Below are 27,987 nucleotides of genomic sequence, written 5' to 3'. Positions count from 1 at the left end.
CACCTCCCTGGGGCACCCGGCTCCCGACCAGTGGAGCCCAGCCTCCAGTCCCCGACCCGCCCCGCGCTCACCTTGAGCCCACGGATCTCGCCGAGGTGTAGCTGCAGGCGGCGGTTCACCTCGCGGATGAGGTTGCTGTGGTCCAGCATCGCGCTCACCTTCTCGGCCTCCGCGCGCCGCAGGCTACGGATCAGCTCCTCCTTGCTCCACTGCAGCAGTTCCTCATCCGACACTTTGGACAGGTCCTCCACGGCCGCGGACGCGCCGGCAGGGGCTGGGGGACAACTTTCCGCTGCCGCCGCTCCGCTTCCGGCAGCCTTCGACATGATATCCGTGGGGTGGCAGGTGCAAGTGGGTGGAAGAGGCAAAGCGACACCCAAAGGCGCGGGCTCGGCGGGGCCGCCTCCGCCCACACCCCCGTGCGCTCCGGCGAGTCAGCGGCACCGCCCGGGGGCCTCTGGGTTAGGGCGACAAGGGTCGCGCTGGGCGGCCATCCTACCTCGCCATCCCGGCGCGCGCGCCCGCGTACCCCCCAGGCCGGGTAGCCACCCGCGCGCTGCAGCCGAGGCGCATCTCAACTCCCCGCAAGTCCATGGCGAGGGGCGCTAAGAAGCTGGCGCCGCGACGGGAGAAGCTCGGAGACAGGCGGAGACGCAGAGGGGAGTGCTGAAGGGGCCGCACCCCGGTTCCTTTGCTCTCTCCTCTGCCCTTTTTCGAGACTGCCGTCCTCTACACTCTGGCACACACGCGCGCGCGCTTTCCTCCCCCCTGCCCAGTTTCAGCCCGCGGCTTCTCCCCTCTCTTAGTCGAGCTAGGGCGCGCCGCGGCGCCTCCGGGGCTGCTCTAGCAACGCCGCAGCTGCTGCCCGAAGGCTTGGCGCCGCCGGGGGTCAGGCTGCGCTCCTCCTCTGTCCTTCGCTGCGCCCGCTGCCGCTCCTTAAGGGGCTTGGGGAAGCCTTGGATTTTCAGAGCCCAGCCAGGGGAAAATGGGCGGGGAGGGGGAAGGTAGAGGCTGGACCGGCAAGAGGAGGAGCCTGGAGCCGGGCCGCCGGCAGCCAGCCGTACCTCCCGCGCCGGCTGGACGAGGCAGCCGCTCTACCGCCTCCCGAGCTCCGGAGGCGCGCTCCCCGCTATCCCGCCGGGGAAGGTCGGGGGCGCGGCTAGCTCTGGCGCTGGGACGCGGGTGGGGCGAGTTGCGGGAGAAGCGTGTCGGGCTTTGGGAGGCTCGAGTGCGCCACCGTGTGGCCAAAGAAGCTCCCTCCTCCGCACACCAGGTTGCTCACCAGGCAGGGGAAACAACTGCCGACCAAAATGAGAGAAGCTTGGTATTTGGAGGCATTGGGATTCAGGAGAGATGGGTAGCAGGACCTGAGAGTAACCGTCAGTTTGTACTTTGGAGAATGAAAGAAAAGGTCGGTGGGGGAAAAAGGGTGTGGGGTGATGTTAGGGAAAGAATGTTGAAAAAATTCTAATGCTCTGCAAAGGGGGGAGGGAGGCTTCAAGGCACTGATCTTTGGGGACCAGTCCCCCTCCCCCCATCTTTGTCTTTTCTAAAAATCCACTACTTTGCTAAGAAGCTTCAGGGGGAGGAACTGGATCTTTTAAATTTTTAGATGAAAACCATCAAAGCCTTAAAGGAAAAACAGAATACCTTCTACTTCCTGAGGCTTGGATTTTAAGGTCAGGTCACCTCCCCTCCGAGCACAGCGCTGCCCCTCAGGCAAGCTGAAATGCCAGCCAAGATTTCCATTTTTCTCTGTGCTGCAGGCTGCTGGACTTACTGGTCCTGCTTTTTATGATGGTAATTTCTGAAGGGAAGGGAGCTGTCCTGTGCCTCTGGGTTCTATCTTTGGGCTGCAATAGTCCCTTCCACCCTCCCCATTTCACCCTCTTGTGAAGTCGCATGGAATCCTGAAGAACTGGATGCATTTGGTCCTGGGCATGTCATTTAGGTGAGTGCTGTCCTCTCCAGGATGGAGACAGAGTCAGAAAACTGCAAGGATTTACCCCTGTGGAGCTTCATGAAACCAGGGTGCAGCAGCAATCATCCACCGGCTCCTCCCTGTGTGTCCGCTGATTAAACTGCCCCCTGGTCAGAGATGGTCAGTTGGAAACCTCTGAGACCTGGCTTCCTGCAGAGCAAGGAAAAGTGGTGCTGCCCTCTGACCTTAAAGTTCCCCTCAGCTTGACTAAACTTGAGACAGGTTTCTTGGTGCCTATAGGTCCTTGACCGCCCTTTACTTAGAGCATTTACTTTAGAAAACTTTCCATTGTAAATTATTTCTCTGCACTTCAGATGTAAATCTCCCAGCTTTTCACCAGTTTTACCACCCAGGCATGTTTCTTAAGGATGGGGAAGCCATCCCTTGGAGATGGAACCATCAAGGAAGACAGGGCCACTCTATCCCAGTCGGGGAGGGTAGAAGCCTAACCACAATGTGTGCTGATTAGCAGACACTGGGCGCCTGAACACACTGACCAACTCCTCCTCCCACTCCCAAAGTCCTCCTATACTTTCCCAATAGCTCATCTCAGGGCTTCAGCACCCTCCTGCCTTTTTATGTCATTGGAGTTAAATTCAGTCTCTCTCTTTCCCTTTTCCTCTCCCCTTCCCTCCCTCCCTCCCTCCCTCCCTCCCATTGCAATAGTGTTGAATAAAGTCTTCCGTCCCTGTTTAACCATGTCCAGTGCAGTATTCCTTTGACACCTCCCATCTCATGCACACAGAAGGTTCTCCTCAGTACAATTCCTAAGACCACTTTTGGCACAGGAAGGGAAAATACAAGTCAGGAAAATCTGAGTCCCATCTCTGCCACTTGGTAGTTCTTCTCTTTGAACAAATCATCTAACCTCCAGCAGCTAATGAGATAATGCACATGGAGTGCTTTATCAAATTACCTGCAGAAATGCAACTTTATCGTTACTGATACTACAGTTGGGCAGCCTCTTATTTGGAAATAGCAATCTCTACATCTTTTTTTTTTCTCCATCACAGGTTTGTTCTTCAAGAGTCCTATTCTAAAACAAAACAATCCGCTCCCTTCTCTGCTAACTCTCTTGGTTGAGTTAACACCTAAGTAGATATTATACGGTAGATGGATGGCTGACAGGAGGAATTGGACTTGTGTGGGGAGGACAAGGGAGAAAAAACCCCAAGGCAAATTTCTCCACAAATGTACGTACACTAGCAGCCGCTCACTGCTGGTCTACATCACCCTGATGAGGATTTAATGTTTTGGAAGGGACCAAAAGTTTTGCCTTTTCGGGATATTGATTTTAAGCTATCATTAAGAAACAAAAGACTCATTGGGGGAAGAAAACCACTTCAATAACCTTTGACCCTCTTTTCCTGCCCAAGAAACTTACATAGAAAAATGAGGATGTTCTCTTAGCCTAATTTGAATTACAGGAGGCTGATAATTCTTGTTAGCTAGATACCCTCACGTCCTATTGTTTCTGAGTCACCAGGCAAAAATTTGTCTGGCATGTGTGTTCGCATCTTTCTCATCTACCTGTGAGTCACCCATCCACACTTCTAAAAACCCATTTCCTCCTTTTCTCCCTTGTCCAAAATGCCATGTATACTCAGTGTTGCCTCACTGCCTTTGGAATTTTTATGCACATGTTAATTTCCAATGAGCATATATTAAAATTTTATTTTCTCCTGTTAATCTGTCTGTTAATTATTAGTTCAGCTAGAAGAACTTAGAAGGTGGGAGAAAAAATATTAATTTATTTTAGTCTCCAGAGTTTCTAATTTTGGTCATTGATCGGGATAATTATTAAATGAATAATGTTTCTTTATGTTGCTAAGGTCACATGTGGTGCCCGGAACTTCACTTGGCTATTAAAATCAGACAAAAAATAAACAGTCACTTAGCAGAGGGCCTTCTACTTCAGCATCACCTCTTTCAAATCTGCTTTCCATGCAACTACCCAAGTGAACTATCTAAAAAGTCAAGTCCAGCTGCTTCACCCGTAAGGTAGAAACATTGCTCATAATTCTTCACACCCCTCCCTGTGTGATTCCTACCACTCTGGCTCATGCCTTTGCAGCAGCTCCCAGTGAGGGGCAGTGTGCATCTCCCTTCCCTGAAGACATTGTGCTTGCCCACAGGACTTGCTCCCCTAGGAGTGTGGGTGTATCTCAGGGTGTATCCCTTCTCTGATAAGGCCTCCAGAGACCTCTGTTCGTCTCCTCACCCTCCTGTCCTTCCACACTTCCCTGGGAGAAGAGCTAACTTTGAGTAGCTGTGGTTCCTTCAGCCTGGGCCCCACACAGGGTCACCCCAGGCAACCTGAAGACCTGCACCCTGAAGTGCAACCACATTCTCTCAGACTCACAGATCTGTATTTGAGAATATGTGATTGTTGTTTAAGCCACTGAGCTTGGGGGAGATTTATTGTCCATTAATGCAGACGTCAGCATACACAGCTCCCCTGTATAACCCGTCAGTGACATGTCAGTATCTTTCTGCAGATGTCCTTAGTGAAGCATATAATGTGAGCATAGTCTGGCCCTTGCCTGCTTCTCCAGCTCCACCTTGCCTTACATATTTTTCCACTGCCAAACTGCCCATAGCTCCCTGTTGGCACTCTCCACACCTCTGTGCCCCGTTGATGCTATTGTCTCATGCACAGAATGCCTTCCCTGTCTTTTCCACTGGATCTGCCCACGGGCACCCTCTCCTCTGGGTCCCTGGCATCAGCCCGCACTTCTCCCATGCAGGCAACAGTGAGCATCCTTCTCCACTCCCACGACCTCCCAGGCATACCTCTAGCTTGGCACTTAAAACAGAATGTTGAAACAAAATTATAGGTGGAAGCTCAGACTAACCAGCCCAATCCCAGCAGAAACTTTAGCTCCAGCTAGAAAGTAGTATTCTTCCTTTTGTATTTTCTCCAACTCAAGAGATCTCTGTCGTGCCATACTGAACTTTTTGGTGCAATAAGAGATGCTATTGAGGACATTACTGAGTTTATCCCACAATGCCTTATTATGATACTGCAGCCTAATCCATGGGGTTTCTTGGCAACTCAGGTTTTAATTTTACGGATATTATGAATTATGCAATTGGTTTCGTATTCTCTCTGCACTGGCTGCTGGGAAGTCAGATCCAAACGTGTGGCCACACTCAGCTACTTAGATAAGACTTAAGGAATATAATTTGTTGACTAATCTGACTTCCATAATTTTCTTACTTTCAAATTTCTCCCTCCAAATTTCTTTTTTTACCTTGTTCTGTATGTATCTTTGTAAGTTACCTAATACATACATACATATACATATATGTATGCATATGTATGTATACACAATTGACCCTTGGAACAATATGGAGGTTAGAGCTCCCAACCCTCCTCCACCCCAACACAGTCAAAAGTCCTGTGTAACTTCTGACTCCTCACAAACTTGACTAAGAGCCTACTGCTGCCTGGAAGCCTTACTGATGACATGAACAGTCAATTAGCACATACTTTGCATGTTGTATGTATTATATACTGTACTCTTACCATAAAGCAAGCTAGAGAAAAGAAAATGTTATTAAGAAAATCATAAGGAAGAGAAGATACATTTATGGTACTGGACATGTTTATTGGGAAAAGATCCACATAAAAGCAGGCCCACACATCCAAGCCTACGGTGTGCAGGGACCAACAGTGCATATGTATGTAGCACACACACACACACACACACACACACACACAGCACAAGACAAAAGAAGAAGGGAAGGGGCCAAAGGGGGAGGAAGGTCTTGAGGCCGATCATAAACCCTGTAATGTTTCCTCCCTCCGCTGGCCCCTAAACTCCCTGAAGGCAGTGACCACTTCCTAACCTCGAGTTAACACTCAGTAAAGAAAGGGGGGAAGGGGCAGGGAGCAAGCCTGCTAGAGGCTTTTGTTGAGATGTTTTTATCCTCCTTGTTTGGAATGTCTCACCACCCACGACACATATTCAAGACCTCTTTCTTTTGAAAATATTAATTAACGTTTAGTATCTGCTAGTTTGGAAGTAAGAGGAGTGCTGCATAATTTAGAAAAATTTTCAAAACTGTTTAAAAGGAAGGTAATATGGTGTTTTAATGAGCTCAGCTCAAAATACACTCAAGTGATGGATTTATTCACTGATGAAGCCAGACATAAGCAATCATACTGCAGGGAAAAGGCTGAGGTTCATCTCATTGTAATATCTGTATTGTGGCAAGTAGCACAAGCAGTGACTGAAACACCCTATCTTGCCCACCAAGGACCAATTTTCTGGGCAATACTTCAAAACTCAGCAGAAGCACATTGGACTTTAGCTTTGTTGCCTAATGCTGAGTCCAAATCCAGAGAACACAGCCATGGTGTGGAGCTGAGAATAGCCGGGAATTCCTAGAGTAGCAGGAACCCCTGGTGGGGGTACGTCTCCCCGTGGGAAGCCTCTAAAACACACTTCCGCTGTAAGCCGCTGTAGAAGTACTTTGCCTTGATCCAGCCCCCCCAGATGGACCATTTAAGAGCTTGCTGGCTTTTGTTGTATTTTGTCCTGCCAAGTACTATGACAGAAATTGCCAGGGAAGGGTTGAGCTAACTGCCAGACTGCCCCTCAGAATGTTGAGATCCCAGATGTTTTCTGGCTCATGGCGGCAGCTGCTGTGGAAACAGCAGTACCCATGACTGTGTAGGCAGTACTGTTTTGACTATTAACCATCCTTCAGGTCTCTACTCCCTGGATTCTCAACTTTGGCTGCATATTGGAATCACTTGCAGGGTTTGAAACACGCTGATGCCTGGGCCTCTCCCTAGAGGTTTGGATTTAACAAGTCTGGAGTGCATCATGCTCATCAGGGCTGGTAAAAACTCCCCTTGCAATTCTGTCGTGCAGTAGTTTGAGTATTACTGTTGTAGATGGTGTAGAGCACTGTCCAATAGAAATGCAGCACAAGCCACAAATGTAAGGCATGGGGGTAGTTAGAATTTTTCCAGGAGTTGCATTTAAAAAGTAAAAAGAAACAGGTGGAACTAATTTTAAGATTTTATTTATTCATTTTTAGAAAGAGGGGAATGGAGGGAGGAAGAGGGAGAGAAACATTCATGTGTGGTTGCCTCTCGCATGCTCCCTATGGGGACCCGACCTGCAACCCAGGCATGTGCCCTGACTGGAAATCGGACCAGCAACACTTTAGTTCACAGGCCCATGCTCAAGCCACTGAACCACACCAGCCAGGGCTAATTTTAATCATATATTTTATATAACCTAATATGTTGAAAATGTTATGTCAATAGGTAATCAATATAAAAAAATTAATGAGATGCTTTCCATTTTTTGGTAGTAAGATTTCAAAATCTAGCATGTATGTTACACTTACAGCACATCTCGGTTCAGAGAAGTCACATTTTAAGTGCTCAGTGGCCACATGTGACTAGTGGCTACCACACTGGACGTCACGGCTCTATGTGATCGGGGAAGGGAGAGGAAGAATGATGGTAGCACCTGAAGAAGGACCTCCCAGAAGATATCCGTGTGCTAACACCTGCAATCTGTGAGTGTTACCTCAAATGACAAAGAGGGGCTTTGCAGATGTGGTCACCTGAAGGATCATGAGACAGAACAATCACCCCACCTTATCCCAGTGAGCACCAAGTGCCATCACATTGATTCTTCCAGGAGAGGCACAGGGAGGTTTCACAGGCTGAGGAGAAGGCACTGCAACCACAGAGGCAGGGACTGGAGCGATGAGGCCACGAGTACAGGAATGCTGGCAGCCACCAGCAACTGGAAGAGTGGAGGAACAGACAGCCCTTAGAACATTTGCAGGAAACACAGCGCTTCCAGCACCTTGATTTTAGTCCCATAGGACCCGTGTCAGGTTTCCAGCCTCCTGTGAGATAATAAATTTCTTTTGTTTTAAACCACTCAATTTGTGGCCACAATAGGAAACTACTACAGCACAATTCATAACAAAGTGCTTCTTTTTCATCTGTATTGTCGTCGTTATCATAGTCTTTCTTTTATTATAGCCAGTTGGATACCGATTGAGTTTTCTTTCTGGAGGGCAGGGACCTGTCTTATTCACCCATGAACCCTCCCCCACACCTGGCAAGTGTTGTGGGAGCGCAGCAAAGGTTGTGTGGGTGCCTCTGGAGCTCAGACTCTGGGGTGCCCAGATTCTGGTGTGAACTCAGGAAAAGCGTGAAAGCCACCTCCTGCAGAGATGGTTAAATGGGAAAGCGACAGATCACAAACATCCCGGAAGTCTACTGTCTTGCCTGCCTGCCCTGGTCCCTGGAAGTGTCTTTGAGAAGCTGTAACCCCAGGAGTTAAGTAAGAAAAGAGAGGAAGTGCTGAAAATGGAACCACCTGACAGGACTGAACTGCCAGGCAACTCCAGGGGCAGGCGCCTCCACAACCCCCTACCCTCCTCCCTCTGCAGACCCGCCCCAACAGCAGCTGGGAGTGTTCAGTCCCCTTGCTAGGCCGTCTGACACAGACACGGTTAAGAATCTCACAAGTGAAAATGCCTCTTCACACATTTGTTCATTAAGATTGCTTTTTGCCTAACACAGAAATCAGCTGCCCCGAGGGTGTGCCAGTTTGATTAGGAAGACTTCTCTGCAACAAACAATCTCCTAGCAGCATTAATATCACCTGGGATTTGGGGTTATAATAAGCCACCATATAATTAAAAATGATAAGTGACAGAGCAAAAGTTGAGGTACAATCATTGTCTTTCAGAATGGACCCTTTCAAAGTACCACAGTCACATGTGACTGGACAGGAACTGCCACGGATGAGGCACGTGGTCTTACTGAACCAACTATGGGACAGGCGTTCTCAGCCATTGTGCAGACAAGGAGTCCAAGGCTCAGGCCAGGGTCACACAGTGAACACGGGCTGCCATCCTGACGATCGCCTTCACCAGAAGAAACAGGTGGAGTGTGGGGCTTCTGCAGGCGGCTCTCAGGCCCCCAGCCATCCAGACAGCCTTCAAGGAGTAGCATAGGGGTCTTCAGTAGTGCACTCAGTGACACCCCAGCTTTTGGCTTTAGCAGTAGAGCAAACAGGCTCTGAAGATGACAGAAAGGGAATCTTTTGCCTTTGCCACCTGGAAAAGAATCTATAATTTCCGATTAATTTGCAGGGAAGGGAGCTGTAAACTGTTCCTTTGGTTTTTCTGGTAACATCTACAGAAGTTGCTAGAGCATGCTCTCCCCCCAGGGAAAGTCACATGTGACAGTCTCGGCCTCAGCACCACTGTGCTGCTGGGTAGTCCCCACCCCTCCAGGTCACTGGCTCAACGCCACTAATCAGGTCATCTAAAGGCCCGACTGCTTCACTGAGAGTTCATCATCTTGTTTTTTTTCTTTCCTAACACTCATCATTTGCAATTTTTTTCTATTTTGTTTACTTTCCACTTGCAGCTGGGAAAGGTGAGAAGGGAAGAGCTGTGTTTGTGTTATGTCTGACCCATAGTAGGTACTCAGTCACTCTTTCAGTGCCTGGATAAATAGAAGGTGTTCATATTTGCTCATTAGCATAGCATGCCCCTAGGCACTCTGTGCTTTATAACAACACAAATCCTGCACATCCCCCCCCACACAAACACCAGGAATGCTGATCCAATTGGCTTGGGGTGAGGCCCCTGGAAATGTGTATTTGAAGGCTGCTTCTCAGCTGATTCTGATGTAATCGGTCAGTAGAACATCATACAGGATTTCTGTGCCTGCCTGCCTGCCTCACATAATTTTTATTTGTTCTCTTTGCAGTGAAAGTCATGGCAACAACCTTAGTTATGCATTAATTTCTGGGTCTTTGGAAAGCCTGAGAGTATAACATGAATCCTATTTGCCTAGCCATGAGGAACCATGAATAAGATTCTAGGGCTAATGCTACCTCTGATATACTGAGGTGACATTCCCCAGCAAGAAGAAGGAGAGACAAAGACTGTTACAGAACAGATCCAAGGGGAGGTTGTACGATATACTATTACCAAAAGGACCCCCCACTAGGTTCGCTATGCCTGCCACCAGAGGAAAGACGTCTCTCAATGCCAGATTTGTGAAAAGGAAAGGAATTATTCACTTAAAGCTATACAGACTTAGAGTAGTGACTTAATGTCTTCATTAAAATATTAAAGTCCTTTAGGATACCCACAGACACACACAGTCCTTCCTTCTCCCTCTGCCCTAGTGTGGGGTACCATATCTCAGGAGAAGTAGAAGTCCGTGATTCGGGCTCCCAGCACCATCAGCTGTGTCACCGCCATGATCTCCAGTTAATCCAAAGCCATGTGGCACCTTCTCATGGCCCACCAGCAAGAGTCCTATCACCCCTTTTCTCCCAGGCAAAGTCTCTCTGCTTCCTAAGTCACATGGCAAAAGGAAGCACCCCAAAGCCACGGGGTCCCCACTCTGCCAAAGCTATGTGGTTCTTCACCCCCATGGCTGCCGCATCTGGGTTTAAATCCTCCAGCCAATCTTCCTCTGCAGCCCCATTTCTGACCCCTCCTATAATCAGTTACACCTGCCAGCATTCCTGCATTCTTCTAGCTTTACTTGGGCTGTCATCGTAAGTCTGGGCAGGTGTGGCCCCATGGCATGGAGCCAATCTTCTCCAAGCTCTCACGCAGGCAGGCACTGTAACCAGGGGGAGCTGCCTCCCAGTTACATCTTGGGTGGAAGTCACTCCCATCCCCCTGGCTCAAAGCATGACCACAGCTATTTAGCATATCTATGAAACCAATTAAAGGTTATAGATATGTTAAATGACCATGCCAGAGGTTAGCCACAAAGCTGTTGCTGTACAAAATAGCTTTGCATGGTCCTGCTTCCTGTGTCCCTTCCCCCAGCTCAAACCTGTTGGGGGTGGGGTGGGAGGGGGTTGAAGACATCCTATATATTTTTCTAATATTTGCTGGACACCTTGAGTTCTGGACCCCATTATAAATCCCTATTTGGGGCCCTCCTCTTGGCTGCACCCTGTTACAAGACCACCACAGTCTTTGGAGAAATATTCAGCATAGCTGAGGAATTCTACTTTTTAGGACACTCATTCCAAGTTCCTTGGAACCTGAAAGTGACATCTTTGGGGGACTTGATAAAGAACCAGAAGCTAGGCCACTTAAAGTTGGCCAAATAAACTCAAAGCAGGTTTGAGTGATAGAAGACCAATCTTACATACACTTTCAGGAATACATGGGAAATGAGACTGGAAATGGTAGCAATGGGGAGTAAGAACAGGCCACAGTCACACAGTGGTGGCATCAAGAGAAAGGACAGGAAAGAAGTTGAGGTCCTGAGAGATTAACTTTGCTCTGGGCATTTACTATTTATAGCATGGTTTGTGGACCAGTGGCCTGAGCTTCACCAAAGACTCGTTGGAAATTCAGGATCTCTGTCCCCACTCCAGAACTACTGAATGGGAATCTACCTTTTGGCAAGATATCCAGGTGATTAATACAAACATCCAAGTTTGAAAAGCACTGACCTAAACCAAAGGCAAATAGGGGTCTGGTCAAGAGAGGAAATTCCTTAAAATTCAGGAATTCCTCAGCTTGCAGAGAATTCCACTGTGGACTTTGTCAAGCCTCAATCGTACCAAGGGAGAGTGTGACTAGGTAAACAGCGCTCACCACTCCTTTATTCCTGAATGTCTCGTCTCCTTAAGGAGGATGCAAGGTCACTGGAGTCCAAGAGTCTTACTCTCCTTTCTGTTCCTCACAGGGTGCAGCCTTGAGACCTAGAACTGGATTTTAGGTAAGCAATGATGCCAGGTAAAGAAAACTCTGAAGGGTTAACTGATGACCTGCTTCTACGGTTTTCTCCTAAACATTCTTGGCCTAGAACTTCAACCCACCCTCCTGGGAGGATGTGTGGATATCACAAAACTTTAGAAAATGGTTGAGGAATCTGTTAGGAATAATCACACACACAGCCTTCCTCCGAGGTGGTCTTTCCAGAGCTGGAGCTGAGGATGATGCTGTTGCCGTAAGCTGCATTAAATGACCCCGGGGAAAGATTACATAAAAGTAAAAGAAATTGTGAAACCGGTTTGGGTAGCAGCTGAAAACAAGACAACAAAACCTTGGTTCTCTGGCTCATTGGCTTTCATCTCCTCCCTGGGGCACAAAGAACTCGCAAGTGCATCATAACATCACTGCTCCTCGTTCACTACCCTGCGGTGAATGAGCAGCAACAGTAATTCGTATTTTGAGGACAACATGTCAGGCAAATATTATCTCTCAGTTACCCTCTACTACAGTGACCTGTGTAATACGATGGTGTCCGGAGTAGGTGTGGTCTGAGTACTGTTTCAGAAAAACTATGAACAAGGTGGTCCTGACATGCGCACGTGTGTGCACGTGCGCGCATGTGCATTTGCGAAGGACTCCTGCCTTCACATCGGTGAGAAGAGACTTTGGACAGTGAGCAGAGAGCTGAATTAAAACATATAATTACAACCTAAATAAACACGGTCGTTTTCTCAGGGGAAAAAAGAGAAATCTGATGATCGGCAGTAAGATGGCGTCGGAGTAGGAAGGAGCAGATTTGGCTTTCCTCTGCTCAGGGGAGAAAATCCTGACCGATCTATGGAGTAGAAAGGCAAGCAACCAACATATTTCAGCATTTTTGAAAACAGAGGACCAAGGATTGTGGCAGAACCGAAAGAACAAAGAACGGATCCTAAGGGGAGTGCTGCAACAAGGTAGGGTCCCAGGACAAGCGTGTGGTCCTGGGGCTGCAGCCCCAGGCCCGGGGGCCGCCGCTGGGTTTACCATAGGGTTAGTGGGAAAGAGCCAGATCAACTGCTCCCTCCCCAGCCAAGCAAGGTCTGAGTGGCTCTGGGAGGAATCCAGGTGCTGGCAAACACACCGGGGTGGTGAGCAGCCTTGGAGGCGGTGGACACCAGAGCCGAGTCACACAGTGGACCTGGACTCCCGCGGTCACCGTTCTGGCTGGAGCTTTGGCGGTGAGAGAAGCCGGGCCACTGTGGGGAGCGGCGGGCTCAATCGGGAGGAATTTCTCAAGAGGAAGGAGTGAATAGACACAGACACTGTTTGGGGAATTCTCCTAAAGTGATTAGTGGCTCTAGCCTGTCTGCTCCCCAGCTGTGAGAGCGCAGGCGGCGGACGGGCCGCGCCCACTCGCGGGAGCACCAGCGTAGGGGAGGTGCCTGCAAGGAGAGCATCCCCACACACCAACCCACAGCAGTAACCCTGGGGAAAGACCTGATTCCCACACCCAGGGCCCAAAGCTGAGGAGCCAGTGCGAACTCCACGGGCCAAGGAAGAAAAACCAAACAAATCATCCTTCAGCCTGCCTCACCAGCAAGAGCAGAAAAACTGGTTTGGCCACTTTGAAATCAAGAGACTTTTTAATTTGATTCTATTTTTTTAACAATTTTTAATTTTTTAAGTTTTATTGTTTTTATTCTCTTTTGATTTCTTTTTCCTCTCTTACCTGATTTCTTGTTTTATTCCTTCCTCCTTCCTGTCCTCCAATTTTATCTCTTCTTCCTGCCTTCACCTGCCTTTTCTATTTTTTTACTTTTTTAAATTTTTTCCTAAATACCTACAAGTGAGACAAAATCCTGGATCGGTGAAAAGACCAAAGTTGAACCCAAAGAAGGGGCATCACAACAGCTGGGACAGTGAGATAAATGTCACTCTGCTATTACAGAGAACCTGCAAGTTATTGCATATTTGTATTATTATTATTTTTCCAGTGTTCCTACATCTTTTTTTTAACAGTATTTTTATATCCCTCTTATTTTTGTATAGCCTGCTTTGCTAGGCTGGTTTTATTGTATGACCTGACAGCTTTCCCCTGATATCTCTTTCTATACTGTATTACTAATCTACTGTCCATTAACTCACCTGTGTCCCATTAGCACATTACTCGATGTTCTGTACTCCCTATCCTTGTTACCTAGATCTCATAGACTCTGCCATATGAATGTTGCCATAATATTATTGTAAATAACTGCTGTTCCATGCAATTGTACTTACTTCACAACACCCTCCCCCCAGATCTTAGCCCATTTCAAAGTTTCCTGAACTCTATTACTGTAGTGGTTAACTCTATTCTCTCACACACTACACCTATTTACTATCCTTTACTCTCACCTTACCCCAGAATCTGATCGCCCACAACCTCTCTGCTTTATAGATCCAACTCACAATCCTTCCTCCCCCAACAAGAGTCTTATCTTCTTTCCATCCTTTCTAAAAATCAGCTAGCTGGGTGGAAGACCACAGTTAACACTATACATAGTGAAAGGATCTCCTATATCTTCCCTACTTGCTACTACTGTAAATAGCATAGAATTCTCTGTTGCTGTCTTAAACCATTTTGCCTTCCCCTCCAACTGATGACAAAAAAGAATAGGTGGAGGAGGTGAACACCAGGATACCCACTGGAAGAGAAACCCAACAACAAAGGAACCACTAACAGATAACAGCAGAAGAAGGTGAAGGAGGGAGTAGTAACCACACAAACCTCAATCCAGGATTTATCTGGGAATACAACTAAACAGTAGAGACAGTACCCAATACAAACAACTGAACAAGATTTCTTTAAACCTTGTACACACAGAAGAACCAGCTTCAACACAACCTGCCCTCACCAGCACAGCAAAATACAGAAGGGGGTGGACAGAGTGACCCACATTTAACCAGCTGGCGGGAACCACCAAAGAAAGACTCAACAACAATCAAAACCCAAAGGCAAACATAAAGCCAACTTAAACGACAGCCCAAGACCAGCGAGCTTGGGGGGTCAAGGAAACAGCACCACTGAAACTCACTGCTACTCTACTAAAGAAGTTCACATCATAAACCCAGGGAGCCAGAACAGATCAATATAAGAAGCTGAGGCGAACAAGAAGAGTCTCACAAACAATGGGAAGACAAAGAAATACTCCCCAAATGAAAGGAAAGGAGGAAGCCTCAAAAAGAATGCTAAATGAAACAGAGGCAATTCAACTATCAGATATTGAATTCAAAGCAGTGATTGTCAGGAAGCTCAATGAGCTCACAATGAGCTATGAGAATCTACAGGGAAGCTACAATGAACTCACTGAAAACTACATCAGCATAAAAAAGGAAATAGAAACTCTCAACAAGGGCCAAGAGGAAATGAAGAATACAATATCTGAACTGAAGAACACAGTAGAAGGAATGAAAAGCAGGATCGATGAAGCAGAAGATCGGATCAGCGAGCTAGAGGACAAAATAGAAGAAAACACCCAGAAAGAGCAAGAAAAGGAAAAGAGGCTCAGAAAAAATGAAGAGGGATTAAGAGTAATGCAAGACAATATGAAACGTAATAATATCCGCATGATAGGGATACCAGAAGAAGAAGAAGAACAAGGGATAGAAAACCTAGTTGAACAAGTGACGATGGAAAACTTCCCTAATTTGATGAGACAAAAAGTCACACAAATACAGGAAACACAGAGAGTCCCAATCAAGAGGAACCCAAAGAGGCCCACCTCAAGACACATCATAATTAAAATGGCAAAATTTCAAGACAAAGAGAGAATCTTAAAGGCAGCAAGGGAGAAAAAGGAAGTAACATACAAGGGGGCCCCAATAAGGCTAACAGCTGACTTCTCAATGGAAACACTCCAAGCCAGAAGAGAATGGCAAGAAATAATCCAAGTAATGAGAACCAGAGGCCTGCAACCACGACTACTTTACCCAGCAAGGCTCTCAATTAAGATAGAAGGCCAACTAAGAAGCTTCTCAGACAAAAGAAGTCTAAAAGAATACACCTCCACTAAACCAGCTCTGCAAGAGATGCTGAAGGGACTGCTTTAAGGAAAGAAAGGAAAAGAGAGAGTGAGAGAGGATCACACGTACATAAAAGGCAATGAATAAGTACCTATCAATAATAACCTTAAACATAAATGGATTAAACGCTCCAATCAAAAGACATAGAATAGCTGATTGGATAAGAAAACATGACCCACACATATGCTGTCTACAAGAGACCCACCTCAGGATAAAAGATCTGCACAGGTTGAAAGTGAAGGGCTGGAAACAAATTTTCCAAGCAAATGGACAGGAAAAAAAAGCCGGGGTAACAATACTCATATCTGACAAAATAGACTTCCAAAGAAGGTCCATAAAGAGAGACCCAGAAGGTCATTTCATAATACTCAAGGGAAGAATTCACCAAGAAGACATAAATATTGTAAATATATATGCACCCAACATAGGAGCACCCAAATACATAAAGAAAATCTTAGAGGACTTCAAGAAAGATATGGACAGCAACACAATTATTGTGGGGGATTTTAACACCCCTCTATCAAAAATGGACAGATCTTCCAAACAAAATATCAACAAAGATATTGAGGCATTGAACAATACACTAGATGAACTGGGCTTTACTGATATTTACAGAACCCTCCATCCCAAAGAAGCTAAATACACATTTTTTTCAAATGTACATGGAACATTTTCAAAGATTGACCACATGATAGGACACAAAACAAGCCTCAACAATTTCAAAAAAATTGAAATCATACCAAGCAATTTCTCGGATCACAAGGGACTGAAACTAGAAACCAACCCCAAGGAAAAAAACCCAAAACACTCAAATTCATGGAGATTAAACAGCATGCTATTAAACAATGAATGGGTCAAGAATGATATTAGGGAAGAAATCAAACGGTTTTTGAAACAAATGAAAATGAACTCACAACAACCCAAAACTTATGGGACACAGCCAAGGCAGTCCTGTGAGGGAAGATCATAGCGATACAGGCCCACCTAAAAAAGTTAGAAACATTTCAAACAAACAACCTAACCCTACGTCTACAAGAACTTGAACAACAACAAAGACAGCCCAGAGCAAGCAGAAGGAAGGAAATAACCAAGATCAGAGCAGAATTAAATGACATAGAGACTAAAAGCACAATTCTAAAGATCAATGAATCCAAGAGTTGGTTCTTTGAAAAGATAAACAAAATCGACAAGCCTTTAAGCAGACTCATCAAGAAAAAAAGAGAGAAAACCCAAATAAACACAATCAGAAATGAAAGAGGAGAGATTACAACAGATACCACAGAAATACAAAGGATTGTAAGAAATTACTACAAAGAGCTGTATGCCAAGAAATTTGAAAACCTAGATGAAATGGACAAATTTCTAAAAAATATAACCTTCCAAAACTCAATAAAATGGAAGCAGAAAGCCTGAACAAACCAATAACAGCAAAAGAAATTGAAGCAGTAATCAAAAAACTCCCAACACACAAAAGCCCTGGACCAGATGGTTTCACAGGAGAATTCTACAAAGCATTTAAGGAAGAACTAACACCTATCCTTCACAGACTATTTCAAAAAATCCAAAAAGATGGAAGACTCCCAAACTCTTTTTATGAGGCCAACATCATCTTAATCCCAAAACCAGATAAAGACACAACAAAGAAAGAAAACTACAGGCCAATATCACTGATGAACATTGACGCTAAAATCCTCAACAAGATACTGGCAAACCGCATCCAACAGTACATTAAGAAGATCATACACCATGACCAAGTGGGATTCATTCCAGGTATGCAAGGATGGTACAATATTCACAAATCAGTAAATGTAATACATCACATAAACAAAAGCAAAGACAAAAACCACATGATCATATCAATAGATGCAGAAAAAGCATTTGATAAGGTACAGCACCCATTTATGATAAAAACACTCAGTAAAGTGGGAATAGAGGGAGCATTCCTCAACATAATAAAGGCCATATATGAGAAACCTACAGCCAACATTATACTCAATGGGCAAAAATTAAAATCTTTTCCACTAAGAACAGGAACAAGACAAGGATGTCCACTTTCACCACTTCTATTCAATATAGTACTGGAAGTTCTAGCCACAGCAATCAGACAAGAAAAAGAAATAAAAGGAATCCAAATCGGAAAGGAGGAAACAAAACTGTCACTGTTTGCAGATGACATGATAGTGTACATAGAAAATCCTATAGACTTCACCAAAAAACTGCTTGACCTAATAAATGAATTTGGTAAAACAGCGGGATACAAAGTCAATATCCAGAAATCAAAGGCATTTCTGTACACCAACAATGAAACAGCAGAAGCAGAAATCAAGAAAAAAATCCCATTTGAAATAGCAAAAAGGAAAATAAAATACCTAGGAATAAACCTAACCAAAGAGGTAAAAGACCTGTATTCAGAAAACTACATAACACTGAGGAGAGAAATCAAGGAAGACACAAACAAATGGAAACATATACCGTGTTCATGGATTGGAAGAATTAATATCATTAAAAAGCATACTACCAAAAGCAATTTACACATACAATGCAATACCTATTAAAGTACCAATGGCATATTTCACAGACATAGAACAAACACTTCAACAATTTATATGGAACCATAAATGACCCCGAATAGCTGCTGCAATTTTGAGAAAGAAGAGTAAAGTAGGAGGGATCACAATACCTGACACTAAACTATACTACAAGGCCACTGTAATCAAAACAGCCTGGTACTGGCATAAAAACAGGCACATAGACCAATGGAACAGAACAGAGAGCCCAGAAATAAACTCAAGCCTCTATGGTCAATTAATATTTGACAAAGGAAGCAGCAACATAAAATGGAATAAAAATAGCCTCTTCAACAAATGGTGTTGGGAGAACTGGACAGCTACGTGCAAAAAAATGAAACTCGAGCACCAACTTACACCTTATACAAAAATAGATTCAAGGTGGATAAAAGACTTAAATATAAAGCGTGACACCATTAAAGTCCTAGAAGAGAACGTAGGTAGGAAAATCTCAGATATTTCACGCAGAAACTTTTTTACCGACTTGTCTCCTAGAGCAAGGGACATAAAGGAAAGAATAAACAAATGGGACCTCATCAAAATTAAAAGCTTTTGCACAGCTAAGGAAAACAGTATCAAAATAAAAAGAGAACCAACTGTATGGGAAAACATATTTGCCAATGATACCTCAGACAAGGGTTTAATCTCCAAAATATATAAAGAACTTACACGACTCCACTCTAAGAAGACAAGTAACCCAATTAAAAAATGGGCAAAGGACTTGAACAGACACTTCTCCAAGGAGGACATACAGAAAATCCAAAGACACGTGAAGCAATGCTCAATATCGCTAGCCATCAGAGAGATGCAGATTAAAACCACAATGAGATACCACTTCACACCAGTCAGAATGGCCATCATAAACAAAGCAACAAACAACAAGTGTTGGAGAGGATGTGGAGAAAGGGGGTCCCTAGTGCACTGTTGATGGGACTGCAGACTGGTACAACCACTATGGAAAGCAGTTTGGAACTTCCTCAGAAAACTAAAAATGGATCTGCCTTTTGACCCAGCAATTCCATTGCTGGGACTCTATCCTAAGAACACTAAAACACCAATACAAAAGAACCTTTGCACCCCGATGTTCATAGCAGCACAATTTACAATAGCTAGGTGCTGGAAGCAACCTAGATGCCCATCAGTAAATGAATGGATCAAAAAACTATGGTACATTTACACAATGGAATTCTATGCAGCAGAAAGAAAGAAGGAGCTCATACCCTTTGCAACAGCATGGATGGAGCTGGAAAGCATTATGCTAAGTGAAACAAGCCAGGCAGTGAAAGACAAATACCACATGATATCACCTTTAACAGGAATCTAAACAACAAAACAAAACAAAACAAAAAACTAGCAAAATATAACCAAAGACACTGAAATAGGGGATAGTCTGACAGTGGCCAGAGGGGAGAGAAGAGGGAATTTCAGGGGGGAATGGGTAGGGATTACAGGAACAAATTTGGAGGACACATGGACAAAAACTAGGGGTGGGGGGTAATGGGGGGAAGGGGGAGGGATGGGTGGGTGGGCTGGAATGGGAGTAGGGGGAGAAAACTGTACTTGAACAATGATTAAAATAAAAATAAAATAAAGAAATCTGTACCAGCCAGGCTCTCCAGTGTCCATTCTTTAAGAAAATCATGCTCTTGATTATACTATTCTACTTTTTCTAAGAAATGAAATGTTTACAGAGAAGGTACTCATGTTCTAAGTGTTCTGCCAGGCCTGTGAGGACGGCTGGAAAGAGCCCCGGAGCCCAGACCAAAGCTCAGCTAGAGAACAAGCACGTCCAGCCACCACCCAGCCGCAGGGCTATCCCAGTGTCCCTCCCTCTGTAGCTCTGTGTCTGGGCCTTTGTAATAAGAATGATAAGCATCAGCCACACCTCTTTGTGAAACCGAGTAAACAGAGCAAAACAGTGAAGGAAACATGTTTTAAAATGCACACATTGCTCCACCCAAACACAAAGTGTGAGTATTTTTCCTGGATATCACTCATTGCTATTTTACTGTCTCTCTCTCTGACTAGTAAAGGTATTCTCAACTACATCAGGAATGTAGCAGAGAAACCGTAACACCCTTAATTGTTCCCATCCCTCTGGAGTTGCAAAATCACCAGTATTATGATTCATGCTGAGATAGGAGCTGTAAACAACCACCAAACTCTAAGCTACATGGGAGTGGAGGAGGACATATGAGGGGGGACCCAAATAAACCTGAAATTTATTTATTAAAAAAATGTGTATTTATTTTAGCTTTGCTCAGTGGCAGTATCATAGCCAATGAGGTTTATCTGAGGTGCGATTATTGCTAACTGAAAAAATTGTGTATTTATTCTTACATGTTAAAACTTCAGTCACCTTCAAAGTGCTCTCCATTTGATTTAATACACCTATTGAGACATTTTTTTCCACTGCACAAAACGGTTTGTGAACACATCAATTTTGATGCCTTTTAGTGCTTCTGCTGTTTTTTGTTTCACCTCTTCCATATGGGCAATACATTTCCCTCTGAGAACTTTTTTCAACCAGGGAAACAAAAAGAAAATTGCTCAGGGTGATATTGGGTGAATGGGGTGGGGGCATGGAGCATGGGAGTTATGCCATTTTTGGTCAAAAACTGGTAAACACTCAGCATGGTGTAGGCAGGTGAACTCATAAGTCACCCATCATGAAATGGACAAACACATTGAAAGAGTCTTCAAAATAAATTCACAGAAGCCAAACGCAGCTTCTCACAGCAATGCCAGCTGGTACACTGACACAGATGGGTCCCTAGAACACTCACCGAGTGAAGGAAACCTGTATGTGCTATAAGAGGCCCGCCTTCCAGAAGATAATTCCAGTTTTTTGAGGTCCCCCCTTATAATTTTTCAAATTACATATATCAGCCCCTTCCCTACCTCTTCACACTCAACTCTACACCCATTGCCAGAGCCTTGCTTATTCCAGGGGGAAACTCTGTGTGAATTAGCAGAAGGCACCCCTTCCTTGGGCAGTGTCTCGAGTAATGTATTAATGTATCCCTTTAGGAGGAATTAGCTCACATTGTTAGGGAGGCTGAGCAGTCCCAAGTTCTGTAGTCCAGAAGCTGGAGACCCAGAAGAGCCAATGGTATACTCCAGACTGAGTCCCTGGGCTGAGAACCAGGGCAGCTGGTGATGTAAGTTCCAGTCTAACTCCAGAGGCAGGAGAAGACTAATGTCCCCACTGGGGGCTGGTCAGGCGGAGAGCAAATTCTCCATTACTTGGTTTTTTTGTTTATTCAGGTCTTCGATTGATTAGGTGAAGCCCACCCACATTTGGGAGGGCAATCGGCTTTCCTCACTCTAATGATTCAAATGTTAATTTCATCCAGAAACTCCCTCACAAAATAATGTGTGGCCAAATATCTGGGCACCCCATGGCCCAGTCAAGTGGACACATGAAATTAACCATCAAAAGTAGGTACATGGTAGCCCACCAGCTGCATTCCAGCTCCTGTCTGCCCCTTAGCTGGGTGCCCCAGCGCAGAATATGGTACACACAGCACACACAGTGGCCCAACCCACCACTTAGATCAGTTAATGCTGATCTAAGAAACAGCCCCTTCTCTCCTCTAGAATCAAGGACCTTGGAGACTTGTGTTTGGCTCCCTCGATTTCATTGTCAATTCTGGACTGATTGTGGTTTTGCACTCCATGTACTACTACAACACAGAGTATTTCACAGTTTGTTCAAATGAAGCCTCCTCCTAATTTTTTTACCTGGGGCCACCCAGACAAGCCCCCGTGTTGTGTGACTTGCAGAGACCAAGGGAGAAATTCGGAGCCCTTCCTTTCAGTGGAAGAAAGGAGCTGAACTGGCTGAGGGGGGGGGGGGGGGCTCCACCCGCAGGGCCCCCCTGGCCACCACAGATGAGAATAAGTCTACCAGAACATGATCTGCTTGGGGAGGAAAGGCGGCCAATCTCTCAAAGGAGGAGGGCCAAGAGCCTTTTCCTCAATGGCCTTCTATTGGGTTCATTTGCACAGGAATACAGATAAAGCTCATTGATCATTGCCAGGTGGTAAGGATCAAACAATAGATAACAAAGAACTCTGAGGGCCCATTTTGAGTCAGGGTCAGATAGCTAAAGAGCTATAAAACTTTGAGGAACAAACTTACTTCTTGCTTGGACCCTTATCATTTAATTGAGAGCATTCTAAACAAAGGTTTCACAGGAGTTTACATATTCTTTCTTAGGCCTGATCGCCTGGGGAACCCGCCATTTCCAGCACAGGGCTGCACCACCCTGTGTCATTGTTTCAGGCCTTGGTGGAGCAAGGGAAGTAAGGCAGCCAAGAGGTTAGGAGATTTCTCGCAGACAATGAGGTCTCAGGCTTTGTCAAAGCCAAGGGGCAAGGGTCCATCACCCCCTTTTGCTGTAGCCCCCAAAGTCCTCCCTTGGGGGCCTCCCACGTGATCATGCCTGTCTTAGATCATTACCCCCTTAGGGAATCTTACCCGTCATTGGCTAACCGACCAAGTATTGGGGGCCAGGCAGGGTGAAGTAAAAGGAGCAGAAGCGGTGCTCCTGCCAGGGAGATAAGCTTTTGTCTCCTTGGTGGCTTATGGTCCAAGGTCACTCCCTCAGCCTTAGCCTTGGTGGGGGTTACAGCTTCTGAAACCAGACAGAGCGGTTCCCAAGAGCTAGCGTGGCAGGCCTGTGCAGTTCATTCAACTTCCCCTCGCTGACGAATGAGAGAATGAGAGAATAGAGGAAATCAAAAACAGGAGACCAGGAAGAAGTCAAAAACCAAAATGAGCCTTGGCTGATGTGGCTCAGTGGATTGAACGCCGGACTGCGAACCAAAGAGTTGCTGGTTTGATTCCCACTCAGGGCACAGGCCTGGGTTGCAGGCCAGGTCCCCAGTGCAGGTGCTCAAGAGGCAACCACACAATGATGTTTCTGTCTCATTCTCCCTCCCTTCTGTTCTGTAAAATTAATTAATTGATTAATTAATTTTAAAAATCTTTACAAAAATTAGTCCACAAAATAAGGACTCATGTAGACAAACAGGGAGATAAACAGGAATAACAACTGACAAAGCAAAAAAAAAAAATCAGTGAGTTCTGAGTCTCAAAAATAACACTTGTGCAAAACTGGAGCATACGGAATGAATCATTGTTTACCAGCCATGGACAGGGTGCTGTCAAGTTCAACACATGTGTGACAATTAGGAGTGGAATGTGTGGCACCTGGTGTAGGGCTGACATTAGTCACTTCAAAAAGAAGACAGGTGGCATCTAAGATTCCCCCATATAAAGTTCATGCACACCATGTATAAATGTTTCATGAAGCTAAGGGTTGAAATAGGCAGAAGTTCCGAGTGAGATAAAAAAAAGGTTTAGACATTATTGGCTAAGAAGCATAAACAATGCAACCAGGGAAAGCTGGGGAATATAGCTCTTGCTATGGTAACAGATTTAGAAATGAAACATAACTCTGATGTGGAAATGCAATTTTTTATGCTGGAGGAATAAATATAAAGTGTCTTGCCTTAAAATTACTTTTGGTATTCATCCCTGAGATCTGAATCCCAAACTCAAGGAGGCAGAAGCTTTGAGAATGGTGGTTTTAGATGATTTTTCACACAAACACTATGAAATTCTGACATTTTCATTGCCCAATAGATGGTGCTCATGTGGAAATATATTCGCTGCCAGAACAACAGCTAGTTTTAGAGAAACTCAGCTTAATCAGAGTTAATTGGGAAACCGAATTCCAGGCCAGCCTGCCCAGTGAAAACCACAGAACAGCCTCCCCAATGCGCTAAATATTTGAGTCTTTTCTTAGAGAACCTGGACCTCCATGTCCCAGGTAAAGAGTGGCATCATCTCTGTCCTTCTCACCAGACTAGTCTCCTTGCCAATGCACCCTGGCGACATCTCCCTTTATCAGAACTTGCATGTTGCATAGGCATCTGGAACCAAACCCACCCAAACCTGAATTCCTGACAGCCTCCCAAACTTGCTCCTCCTACAGTCTTCCCCATCTCAACAAACAGCAACTCCACTCTCCCAGTTACACAGGTCAAAAACCATGGAGTCATCCTGTACTTCTTCTCTCATACCCCTCATCTAACGATCCATAATTCTATTGGCTCTGCCTTCAAAATACACCCAGAATTTGACTGCCTCGTACCATTTCTACTGTTATCATCCTAATCCAGGCCACCGCCATCCCCTGCCTGGATTATGGCTGTCGCCTTCTGACGGCACACCCTGCCTCTTCCCTTTGCTAGCCTTGGTCTATTCTCAGTGTTGGTTAAGTATAAATGAGATCATGTCACTCCAATATGAAACACTCTCCCATGTCCCCCAGGTCACTCAAAGTAAAAGCCAAAGTCTTCACACTGACACAACTTTTTCTCCCCCACCTCCAGACATTGGTGTGGCCTTATCTCTATCACTGTCTCATTCGTTCACTCTGCTTCAACCACCCTCACTTTGCCCTGCTTCCTTTAACACACCAAACTCAGTCCCACCTTAGGGCCTTTGCACTTGCTGCTCTGTCTCTTGAAAATACACCTATCCTGAGTGTCTGAATTCCCTCACTTTCCTCAGGCTTTCCGCTCTCAACTGAAACATCTCATAAGGTCCTGGCCACGTTACTGAACATGTACTCCCCTCTCCAACACTTCCAAACTTCCTCCCAGTGTGGACTGGCAGGAGTGGGAGGGGGTGTCTCTCCAAACAGTCCCAAGATTATCTAATGCTTTGCCATCATGTGGCTGCACAATCTGGAACATATGACCTGGGTTGCCAGGGAAGGGAAAGGAGAGCTTGGAGGTGGCACACTGGCCTTACATGTCTGGACATATAAATGGTATGTATCAACTTCATGCATATTTCATTAGCTTCAACTTGTCAGTTTCACCTCATTGAAAAGGGACTAGGGAGAGTAGGATTCTTTTTTTTTTTTATGCTGTATTATCTTTAAGCACAATGGCTCTTCCCATGATGTCACCTAGAACTCAGTTCACTCATCACCCTGTCTCTCTCTTCAGCAATGGGGAAGTGGATTCCCTTTCCATGGGGAAGGCAAATCCATGGTTTCTGCCTTGGCCAATAACGAACATGTTGGAGCTGGGTGGCAAAGCTGTTGCCATGGGCATCTTTCACATGAACTACATCAAAAGAACCAGAGTTTCCCACTGTTGGTGACCCCAGGTTAGCACCTCTGATCACCTTACACAGGTTACCAGTGTCAAACTTGATGAAAGCAGTAATTTAGCCAGCCTCCAAATCAGTCTGAATGGTGGTGTTCACCTTGACAACAGGACCAGGGAGCAGGTGGTGCATGCACCATGGGTTTCAGATGAGAGATTCCTTTGGTGCTCACCAAGATCTTCCTCACTTTGCACAATTTGTACTTGGCCTCCTCAGGTGTGATATGATGAACAGCAAAGTGACCATTGGTGTCACAGATCTGACTGAAATTCTCTTCGGTCCTGTCAATGCTGATGACATCCATAAAACCAGCGGGGTAGGTTACCTCCTTTGGGACCTTGCCATCAGTCTTAATAAAGCGCTGCCTACAGATCTTCTTTACTTCATCTCCTGTTAGGGAATGTTGAAGTCTTCCAGCTTGTGGGGACCATGGACGGCCGAGGAGCAAACACACTGGTCAGTTTATCCAGCACCCAATGCTTTGGAGCTCCTACACACTTCAGATCTTCTTGGTACCACAAGCCAATGCAGCGCTAGGCACAGAGAGAGAACCACATCTTTCCATTGCTCCAAAAGCAAAGAGTTGGAGGCTGTGGTGCACTGACCTGGATGCTCTGCCCTGGAAGTATATTCTGTAAAACTCACAAAGGGCAAAAATACATGTGGGAATTCTTCATGTGGAATTACAAGTTTGTTTATCTGTTTGTTTGTTTGTTTGTTTGTTTTGAAATCCCTCACTGCTTAGGCACTAGGGATCCTTGTCTCCCTATTCTATTGCTGTAAGGGTAATCTTTGATTCCTTTTCATTGGGCTATTCAACATATTTTTTGAGTGGCTCCTAGATGTCAGACATCGTGAATGAAACTCAAGATACCAGGCACAAGGTAGTATTGTATTCCTGGCTGCAGTACCGCATGGCAGGATGGGAGAGGCACAGCACAGTACCCGACACCAGCGCCCCTACCCAAAGTCAATGGTGTGGTGCACATGCCCCACTGGACGTACATGCAGGATGGAATGACAGTCTTACCCCCGCCTCAGGATTACCAAAGCTCTAAAAAGGTGCTACTAATTTGGCATTCCTAAAGTTCTTGCAACCCTTTCAGAAATTTATAAACTCATTGTAGACATATGTAACCATATAACTAATCATAATCTCCTTTATTCAAAAAGCAATACATAAATGTTCACTTAATCGTGCCATGAATTGAGCACAAACATTTTCCCCCTTATTTGGACCTCAAGTGTACACTGTGGAATTTTTGCAGCAATTAGAGGCAAAAATCTAAACTTGTTCACTTTAAGGATAGAGTTTAATTTTTTTAATGTAGTGTTTAGTAGTAATGTAACATAATGAAAGATTTGTGAATAAAATTTATGTAACTTAAAAACAAAAACTCATAACCACACAACACTATATGTTCTTCAAGGAAGCATGCATATCCAATACACGATAAACACACTAGAAAGGCTGTTTATGGACGAAAAGGGAAAAGGAGTGGGCATCAGGCTAAAGGGAGAGGAAATAATAGGATAAAACAGGAGAGCACCCTGGTGTGACAGTGCTAATGTGCCATCAACTAAGCAGTATTGTTAACTTACCGAATATTAAATTTATATTCTAATTTTTTTTCCTTTCTGAAGAGGCACTCAGAAAACATTTGTAGAATGAGTTAACAAAGAGGTTTTGATCTAAAATTAGTCTTTAGAGCAGTAAGAGAGACTGACAAGGCTTCGGCTTCCTTCTACATTTCTATGTTCTGATCTAAGCCCAGAGTCAAGTCTACAAGTGAGTAACTACGTTATATCTTATTTCTTGTCTACTAAATTGATAAGCATAAAAAAATCATAACACTCTGTATTGCCAAAGATATGGAGCAAGGGGCACTTTCAAATTATTGATAGGAACATAAAATGATATCTCTTCCCAAAAAGCAATACTTACTGAGATCCATAAAAATATTCACAGCCTTTAACCCAAGACTCACTTTTAACCTAATATTCACTTTTAGAAATTTATCATAACAAAAATAATTTATGTATAACCATATTTATATAATATGATGTTTCAGGCAGTATGACTTCAAATAACAGAAAATTGTAAATAATATTTAGCAATAGCAGGTTGATTAAATAAATTGTGATATATCTATATGATAGAATTATATTTAATTAATGTTTAATGATATAAGAAAATGTTTATAATAATTATTAAGCAAATATAGCATTCCAAAATATGTTAGTAATTCCAATTTTAAAAACAAGAAGGCTGTACATTAAAATGTTAATAGTAGTTATCTGTATTAATATAGGAGTTCAGTGAATACTTACTGTGTGGTAGAATTATGTATAATTTTTATTTTCTTTTTTCTAATAATAATGGATATGTATGGTAACTGGAAAACTACTGTAATGACAAACATCGGTAACTGTATTAGATTATAATTGCACCTACT

The 27,987-nt window shown here is 44.6% G+C and overlaps 1 protein-coding gene and 2 pseudogenes across 6 annotated transcripts in view; 1 reads left to right on the top strand and 2 right to left on the bottom strand.

The window, feature by feature from the left end:
* The window catches only part of CCDC85A (coiled-coil domain containing 85A), a 167,163-nt gene extending 166,077 nt beyond the window's left edge, over positions 1 to 1,086 (bottom strand). For all 6 annotated transcript variants that reach the window (XM_028517644.2, XM_028517645.2, XM_028517647.2 and 3 more), the window contains exon 1: positions 72 to 1,086. In XM_028517644.2, coding sequence (XP_028373445.1) covers positions 72 to 326 — 255 coding nt within the window. In that variant the 5' untranslated portion in view covers positions 327 to 1,086. The remainder of the gene's footprint in view (positions 1 to 71) is intronic.
* LOC114498705 lies at positions 606 to 26,131 on the bottom strand (annotated as a pseudogene).
* On the top strand, positions 20,592 to 20,765 carry LOC114501062 (annotated as a pseudogene).
* Positions 26,132 to 27,987: the final 1,856 nt, after the last annotated feature.

Source organism: Phyllostomus discolor, chromosome 6 (genome assembly GCF_004126475.2).
Source record: "Phyllostomus discolor isolate MPI-MPIP mPhyDis1 chromosome 6, mPhyDis1.pri.v3, whole genome shotgun sequence".
Taxonomy (NCBI): Eukaryota; Metazoa; Chordata; class Mammalia; order Chiroptera; family Phyllostomidae; genus Phyllostomus; species Phyllostomus discolor.
This window is presented reverse-complemented; position numbering and strand designations above follow the sequence as displayed.